At 41.3% G+C, this 9,618-nt stretch overlaps 1 protein-coding gene across 1 annotated transcript in view; it reads right to left on the reverse strand.

Annotated features, from left to right (window-relative positions):
- The window catches only part of KIAA0232 (KIAA0232 ortholog), a 110,031-nt gene that overhangs the window by 40,010 nt on the left and 60,403 nt on the right, over positions 1-9,618 (reverse strand). The window contains exon 3 of the mRNA XM_011935403.1: positions 2,002-2,139. Within this exon, the coding sequence (XP_011790793.1) occupies positions 2,002-2,139 (138 nt within the window). The remainder of the gene's footprint in view (positions 1-2,001; positions 2,140-9,618) is intronic.

Here is a 9,618-nt window from a genome sequence, read left to right on the forward strand (position 1 = left end):
TTGGGAGGCTGAGGCAGGAGAATCACTTGAACCCAGGAGGTGGAGGTTGCAGTGAGCCAGGACTGTGCCACTGCATTCCAGTCTGGGTGACAGAGTAAGACTCTGTCGTCTCAAAAAAAAAAAAAAAAAAAGAAATTAAGAAGTTAAAGTTAAAAAATCAGAAGTGGGGGAGAAGAAGACAGTGGGGAAGAGAAAAAATAATCGGATGAAAGGGTAGCCTTTTAAAAAATGAATATTAGATTCATTTAAAAACATCAGTACCTTTCATATGATAAGCACTCACTGTGCTAGGCGGTAGGAGATAAAAAAGATGGGGAACTCGTGGTCCTTGCGCCCAGTGAGCACAGTCAAATGAGTAATTGCAATTTAGGATGTGAGGGCCATGTTATTTGAGGTCTACACAATGTATCATGAGTATATGGCCAGGGGAGTCAGGCATTCAGAGACAATTCTTTTTTTTATTTTTTTGAGACACAGTCTCCCTCTGTCGCCCAGGCTGGAGTATGGTGGCGCGATCCTGGCTCATTGTAACCTCTGCCTCCCAGGTTCAAGTGATTCTCCTGCCTCAGCCTCCCAAGTAGCTGGGATTACAGGCATGCACTACCACGCCCAGGTAATTTTTGCATTTTTAGTAGAGATGGGGTTTCACTATGTTGGACCAGGCTGGTCTCGAACTTCTGACCTCAGGTGATCCGCTCGTCTTGGCCTCCCCAAGTGCTGGGATTACAGGTGTTGAGCCACACTGTTCCCAGCCTCGGAGATAATTTGGAGTTGGATGAGAACAGAAAGGTGGGAAACACTAAACAAATAAGCGTTAAAAACCATCTGCATCAGTGGCAGCCGGAGAGAATAAACTTCTGCAGATTGCAAAGATAACAAAGCCAATGATGGCAACACTAGACCATTCAACAATTAGTTCAGGAAGGAAGTTTCTGGAGGTCGGAGTCCGCTCAATTTGGCCTTGCATCATAAAGGTACTTAAACCATACTATCTCAAATAGCATGGTCAAAGCAAAATAATTCTTTCAGTAGTCATGATCTCACAGATTACATCTTAGAGTGAATAATAAAATAAGAATTCATAATATTAACTGCAAAAGATATTTTGTTATTTCAGGAAACTGAAAGACATGAGAAATATTTTATATGAAATGTTAAAAAATAATCTTGTAATATTTTCTAAAAACAAAAAAATATATAACTCATATGCCCATATAGTAGTTTTGAAGTGTCTGAACTGCTATTCCCTTCTAGGAATGTATTCAAATGTAATCATACAGACCACAGAAAAACCCCACATAAAATATTTTAGACAGCATAACAAAAAAAATCAAGAGCAGGCTGGGCGTGATGGCTCATGCCCAGCACTTTGGGAGAACACGGCAGGCAGATCACCTGAGATCAGGAGTTCAAGACCAGCCTGGCCAACATGGTGAAACCCCGTCTCTGCTAAAAAAATGCAAAAAAATTAGCCAGGCATGGTGGCACGTGCCTGTAATTCTGCCTACTCAGGAGGCTGAATTGCTTAAACCTGGGAGGCGGAAGTTGCAGTGGAGCGAGATCACACCACTGCATTCCAGCCTGGGCAACAGAGTGAGACGCTGTCTTAAAACAAAAAAAAAAAATCAAGAGCAAGGTAAACATCCAGTAATAAAGATAATAATATTATACAGCTGTTGAAATATTATTTGATGAAATGCATCTTAGCCACTAAAAAGAATAAAGACAATGTAATAACAGGATGAAATAGTCAAGTCAGAAAAAGGATATAAAATGTTGTGTATACTCTTAATTAGAGTAGCACATATAAAAGAAAAGCTTAGAAAACTTCAGAAAATATGGAAAAATACTATAAAGGAAAAGTGGTAATGTTCACGTTACTTTGTAAGATAAATAAGTAGTTTGTTTTCCCAATTTTTGGAGCTCAAGTTGTCCTATCTGTAAACTTAAAACACCCCTTCTTTTATTCTCTTAAGTGTTAGAAATAAAATGTAAACTTACTTCATCAGAAGCAGATCGAAGACACTGGACAGCAGCCTGTTTTTTCATTTCTTCTAGAGTTAGATCTGAACATTTTTTCTTACTCTTTCCCCATTTCTTATAAGCTCCTTTTTCCCAGCCCAGGAAGATGTCATTCTCCTGCAATGAAATTGCACCAGGTTAAATGACCAGGGCTAACATGGACACTACTATATTCCATCTACCACACATACTCAGTCACAAAAAGGCCTCTTGCATTTCCATACGAATTTTAGGATCAGGTTGTCTATTTCTGCGATGAAGGGAGCTGGGATTTCAAGAGGAATTGTACTGATTCTGTAAAACAACTTGGGGTATACTGCCATCTTAACAGTATTGTTTTCTGATCACAAACATGGGATGTTTTCTATTTATTTAGGTCTTCTTTGATTTCTTTCAAAGACGCTTTATAGTTTGCACAAGTATTGCACTTCTGTCAAATTTTTTCTTAAGCATTATATTCTTTTTCATACTATTGCAAATGGAGTTTTTTCTTAATTTCATTCCTTAGGATTTTCTCTATATTCTATACAAGATCATGTCATATGTGACTAGAGTCTTACTTCTTCCTTTTCAATTTGGATGTCTTTTCCTTACCTAACTGCCCAGTTAATGCTGATTTATAATAAAATTTTGTGTATTTCATCTTTGAAAATGTCTTCACACAAATAGAAATTGCCAGATGCTGGTATTAACCCACAAGCATGAGTTTAACTGAACATAATTTGGTTAGAAGGCATTTACAGAATTCTTTTAAATTCGTATCTTGATATTTGCCTTCTAGCATGTCAGTATATTGTAGATTAATACTAAGGAATGAAAGTTAATGAAAGCTCCTTGCTAACTTAAGTAGGCAAACAGATTTTGAGATAAAGGAATTTCCTTTGCACTGTGTATCAAGGTATGAAAAGTGCTGCTGGAACAGCAGTTGGAGCCTGGACAACTTATTCATGATAAATTTGTGTGGGGATGGAGATTTCACTTAGTTTTAACTTTTGACAGAATAAAAAACCGTATGAAGCAGCCTGACATTTTTATGATTCAAATAATGTTAGAGTGAGTTTATCACATTATAAATTTTGTATACAAGTTCTGTTTTGCCTTGTAATTTTAGGTTGAATTAAGAAACATCAAATCGGTAGCAAAAGTTACATAAACAATAGTATATTATACACACTTGTTTTTGTATTCTGTTATTTATACTTATATGTGAGAGGTCCCTCATGCTATTTTTTTTCTGGCTTAAGGTACTGTGTTAATTATCATAACTTAACCAAAATTTAACAGCACTGAACTGTTAATCACAGTTTAAAGACATGAGTACAAAAAGAGCCGAGATGTTTCTATTTCTTTTTTTTTTTTTTTTTTTTTTTGAGACGGAGTCTCGTTCTGTTGCCCGGGCTGGAGTGCAGTGGCCTGACCTCAGCTCACTGCAAGCTCCGCCTCCCAGGTTCACGCCATTCTCCTGCCTCAGCCTCCCAGGTAGCTGGGACTACAGGCGCCCACCACCTCGCCCGGCTAGTTTTTTGTATTTTTTAGTAGAGACGGGGTTTCACCGTGTTAGCCAGGATGGTCTCGATCTCCTGACCTCGTGATCCGTCCGTCTCGGCCTCCCAAAGTCCTGGGAATACAGGCTTGAGCCACCGCGCCCGGCCGAGATGTTTCTATTTCACTTATTGTTATCCTTGTAGTCTCCTATCCTGTACTATTAAAAGTCTACTTATGGCTGGGGGCGATGGCTCATGCCTGTAATCCCAGCACTTTGGGAGGCAGAGGTGGGTGGATCACGAGGTCAGGAGTGTCTCAAAACAAAAAAAAAGTCTGCTTATACATAAATATAAAATATGAGACATTTCTCAAATAGTTACTCAGAAAATCCTAATCTTAAAGAAAGAACATAATTATCAAGTACCAAAAGCGGATACAACTAAAGAACTCCCCAGCACGAGAGTCTATTATCAGGTACTTTTCTAGACACTACAGGGAGGTCACGTAAGGCTAGAGTTCTGGTTGACTTTCCCATGCTGTCTCCATCAAAAGGGAGACTGGGAACTGGGGGAGAAAAAGGACACGCCACTTGGAAATCCATCAGCAGTCACTGGAGGCTCGCTGCTGAGCGTACGCCCCTGCCTAGCAGTGCCTAAATGACCAAAACCACAATGTGTCCGCATGGGATTAACACGACCCCCATCATCCCCCTTGGGCCACAAAGATTGGCCCAGAGAGAGGCATGTGGCCAATCAGAAATGCACATTTCATGGTTCTTGCTGGGAATGTAGGGAACATGACCTCTGGACAGCGTGTGAGAATATGATCCCAGAAACATGCTCATTGTCACTGCCCTTTACCCTATAAGGAGCTGGTTGCAAAACCAAGCTGACAAAAAGTGGTAGGCAGAGAGGCAGAGCAGAAGCCTGAATGACACTGGGAAGCTCTGAATCAAACCTAGCAGGGGCCAGCCCAACGTCTGGACTTTTAGTTATTGAAGCCTTTTTTCCCCCTTCAGCCAATTTAGGCAAAACTTTTGGTGGCTTGTGAATTAGATACAGTCAGATTCTGAGAGCATTCAGTAATAATCTACTGATCTATTACTCAAAAGAACCCCTATTTGCCCCTAAAAGATGAGCCACTCCAATCAAAAAAGCGTAATTTCAGGTTAACTATATTCCTGTTTTTCCTACTAGGTCTTCAGCCCACAGTGATGACCTCCTCACTGACCTCCCTGCCTTCAGTGGCCCAAGCCCATCTGCCCACTGCTATGCCATTAAGTCCTGCTGGCTAAATAGATCTACAGGTCTTTTGTCTCTAGGACATAACTAGAAATGCCCTCGCACAGCCCATCAGTCTCTTCAGGGTCTGTTTCCCGCGGGCCTGCCCCACTCTGACCTTCGACTACCCACTCCTGACCCTACAGCACCAGGCCCCTCCTACTTCTGTGTCTTTGTACACACTATTCCTTTGTTCTTCCTTCAAGGTGATTCCTACACTGGCAGTTGTCACTCAGGGACCATCCCTAGTTTTCTCTGTATTGTTGCATTCACATTTGCACATAAAAGCAGAAATGTCAGTTTTTAAACATGGAATATTATATTCAAAACTTCTCTATTCCATGAGAACATTTTACACACACACAAAGTGTTAATGGTATCTTGGGAAGTATATGAATTTGTGTACCAATCGTTAGCACCAATTCTCACTCTGAAATTATTTTCATATTCCTTATGTGTATAATTTTATATATTTTCTTCTACCTAATGTAAGTGCTAATGCAAAATCTAAACCTGATGACAATGGGAAAAAAATTTAATCAATTTTCATATAAAAACTAAAACTAATCTTATTAATCAAGGTCATTCCTAGAAGCTTCAGAGGAAGAATTCTTAGCTTTATTTTTTATTTCTGAGACAGAGTCTTGCTCTGTAACCCAGGATGGAGTGTAGTGGTGTGATCTTGGTTCATTGCAACCTCTGCTTCCCAGGTTCAAGAGATTCTCCTGCCTCAGCCTGAGTAGCTGGGATTGCAGGTGTGCACCATCACACCTGGCTAATTTCTGTATTTTTAGTGGAGATGGGCTTTTGCCACGTTGGCCGGGCTGGTCTTGAACTCCTGGTCTCAAGTGATCCGTCTGCCTCGGTCTCCCAAAGTGCTAGGATTACAGGCGTGAGCCACCTCACCTGGCCAGCTTTATTTTAAATGTATCAATTCATTAACTATCAAAAACATGTATTAGCTTCAAGCAACCTTTATAACAATTTTGAAATGGACTGTCTCAAAAAAAAAAAAAAAAAGCTGCTTTGAAAGTACAAGTCAGGGCCAGGCGCGGTGGCTCAAGCCTGTAATCCCAGCACTTTGGGAGGCCGAGACGGGCGGATCACGAGGTCAGGAGATCGAGACCATCCTGGCTAACATGGTGAAACCCCGTCTCTACTAAAAAATACAAAAAACTAGCCGGGCAAGGTGGCGGGCGCCTGTAGTCCCAGCTACTCGGGAGGCTGAGGCAGGAGAATGGCGTAAACCCGGGAGGCGGAGCTTGCAGTGAGCTGAGATCCGGCCACTGCACTCCAGCCCGGGCGACAGAGCGAGACAACACTCTTATCACAAATAAAAGTATTTCTTTTGTACTAAACAACTCTCTTTTAAACTCAAGAGCATCACCCCTAGCCTCCCATTATTATACCTTTTACAGTGAACAAATCCAGGTTCATTCTATCTATATGCACCATCAAAAGATTTTTACTTTAGTTTCCTAAAATTTGCTTTTTTAACCTGGTCATCATGTCACAAAAAGTAACAGTAATTGCCACTGGAATTTTTCAGTCTTAAAGAATACCCTTTCAAGGGACTCAATTGCGTCAAAGGTAATAATTACATCCAGAAATATTATAGTGACCATGTTTGCTGAACACATAATTAGGATATATGGCAGGGCCAAATATTTCAAATTGAGATTGTTAGGGTAAATGTTGGAAATACCGTATCAGCAGCTTATCTCTGCCTCTAATAAATGCATTAGCCTACCTGCTAGAAGAGGAGTAGTTAATAGGAAAATAACTATTTGAAGGAAAGGTTTGTATGAATAGTATGAATAGCAATAGTTGTCAATGTTTACTGAGCACTTACTTTATGTCTAGTATTCCTCTAACTATATTATCAGTACATAAAATGATGCCTGGCACCTATATGGCCAATAAATGAATCTCCTTTAATCCTCAGTAATGATATCAGATATGCACATAATTTGTACAATTTATAAATGAAAAGACAGCTGTAGTGCCAGCTACTTGGAAGGCTGAGATAGGAGGACCCTTGAGCCCAAGAGATTGAGGCTGCAGTGAGCTCTGAGAGACTCTGCGCTCCAGCCTGGGTGAAAGAGCAAGACCCTATCTCTAAAATAATAATAATAATAATAATAATAAGGAAATGGAGAGTCAGGCATAGAGATGTTAACTTGTCCAAGTCAGTGGTCTAAGTTGGAAAGTAAAGAAGGTGGGGTTAGAACCCAGGTCTTCAGACTCCATCCAAGGCCTACGTTCTTAACAATGTGATACTGACTTACAGTAAGGGGGGAATCTCAAAAGGGAGAGAGAGAACAGGAGGCTGGGGGTCTGACAGTCGCTTGGGATAAAAGTCAGGTGCTATTAAAGGAAATTTTGGTCTGGGTCAGTGGTACAAGTTTTTTCACCCTGTAACCCTTCTGATACCTCCTGCTTAATTCTTCATGAATTATTCAGTGATGTATACGCTATTTCATACCCACCACCCAGAATGGTTTTGTCACTATGGGAGTCAAAGTGAATACTGGCATGTATATATTCTTCCATCAGTAGCATAGACACATTCTTTTTCTTTTCTTTTTTTTTTGAGATGGAGTCTCACTCTGTTGCCTAGGCTGGAGTGCCGTGACACAATCATGGCTCACTGCAGCCTCGACCTCCCCGGGCTCAGGTGATCCTCCCACCTCAGACTCCCAAGTAGCTGAGACTACAGACACACACCACCATGCCTGGCTAATTTTTGTATTATTTGTAGAGACAGGGCTTCTACATGTTGCCCAGGCTAGTTTCAAATTCCTGGGCTCAAGCAATAGCATGGAATAATTCTTAGGAAGTTTTCAGGGATAGGGAAGGTTCTAGAAAGATACTCCTGGCTTCCTTCCTGGAGCTCTGAAATGCTGATTTGAAATAAGAGAATAAAAATAGGAAGTGTTGTTTAAATGCAAACAACAATGCTTGTGATGTAGAAAGTATTAAATTAAAGTCTGTTGAATAAATGTTTGTTGAAATACAGTGTATGCAGTGACACACACGAGGAGTGCTTTATGGTCAGACTTTTATAGTTCCTATAGTTACAGATTCTAATAAACTCTAACAGGAAACACCGCAGATGCTAGCTTTCCAAAAGCGAAACGCTGAACAGGACACGCTACAGGAGTGTGTTACAAATAGGCTGAAGGAGCAAATGAGCTTCGCTGAGTGAAGAGGGGATGAGTCTCGCCTAGCAATCTGGTCTGGGATTATTATTATACAACCTGTGGGCAAGTACAGATAATGTAATCATCCAGTTACGTTTCTAGAAGGATGGACTCTGAGCTAGAAGATACAATTTGATTAGGGGATTTAAAACTAGCAACAGTAACTTCTCTGCAGGGCAGGCCCCAGTGTGTGATTATGGGGTCTACACCCACTCCTAGCATGCTTCCCTCCTATGCATAAGTCACTGCCTGAGAAAGAAGCATATGGCTATCCATTTGTCTAATACGTATCTGAGCCTCTTGTATATTCCAGGAACTGTTTTAAGGGCTGGAAATCCAACAGAAAACAGCAGAAAAGGTCCCCAACTTTGGCTGGGCATGTGGCCCACTTCTGTAATCCCAGCACTTTGGGAGGCCAAGGCAGGCGGATCACTTGAGGTCAGGAGTTGGAGATCAGCCTAGCCAACATGGTGAAACCCCATCTCTACTAAGAATATAAAAATTAGCCGGGCATGGTGGCGGGCACCTGTAATGGCAGCTAATCGTGTGGCTGAGGCAGAAGAATTGCCTGAACCCAGGATGTGGAGGTTGCAGTGAGCCAAGATCACGCCACTACACTCCAGCCTGGGCAACAGAGCAAGAGTCCCTCTCCAAAAAAAAAAAAAAGAATTACATAATTACATATGCCAGTAGGAGAGACATAGTTAAATCACAAGTAATCATATAATTTCAGGTAATAAAAAATGTCATGAAGAAAAATAAAGCAGGTAAGAGGGTTAAGAATGGGAGGCTTCTATTTTAAATATAGTGGGTCAGGGAAAGACTGAGGATAAGACAAAATACATATCAAAACCAAACTATGCCATTAAACAAATAAATACTCTCTGTTAAAAAGTAATTGGTGGCAGAACAACTCTCTTGCCCAGATTAACTAGAAAAGCCAGTAGCGACACAAAGCCAAACCAAACCCACATCACCTGCTCCAGGGCATCAGAGCCCTGCTGAGGTGCCAGGCCTTGAGAAGACAGTGAATACCAAGGGCAGGGTAGGTGTGGGCACAGGGCACTGACATCTGCAGCTGCTTCCTTCCTGGGGAAATGTGCTGACCTTGGTCCAGGCCAAGAGGCTGAGAAAAAGGTGGCCCTTCAAAGAGGCAAAGAAAGCAGCACAAGAGGGAGAGAGCCCGAGACACAGACGCCAGGAGCCAAGGAAGAAGAAGGGGTCGGAAGCAGAGGCCACTTTGCTGGGCTCCCGTCTGAACATGCGAGGAATTCTGAAGCTGTGTGGGACACGAGGTGGGCTTCTGGGTTGCCAGTCATCTTCTATTTCTGTGTGTGGTTATAGTTACAGGGATGTGATCTTTGCGAAAATTCATCAAGTTGTACATTTTTCTGTATGCATTTTATGCCTCAATAAAAAGTTTAGGGGAAAAAACCTCTTCTCGTACAGAATCCATGGTTGTTCTCTATCTGGAACAGTTAGTAAAGTTCTGGGAGTCCTAAGATCTAAAAAAGAAAATGTAACAGTCCAACAACACCTAAAGCCATCACTCAGATGGAGGGGCCATCATGAAAGGATAATTTTTGAGGCGATCTGCAAAAAAAACTCCTAGAGAAAGAGAACAAAAT

Source organism: Colobus angolensis, unplaced genomic scaffold, assembly GCF_000951035.1.
Source record: "Colobus angolensis palliatus isolate OR3802 unplaced genomic scaffold, Cang.pa_1.0 Scaffold143, whole genome shotgun sequence".
Taxonomy (NCBI): Eukaryota; Metazoa; Chordata; class Mammalia; order Primates; family Cercopithecidae; genus Colobus; species Colobus angolensis.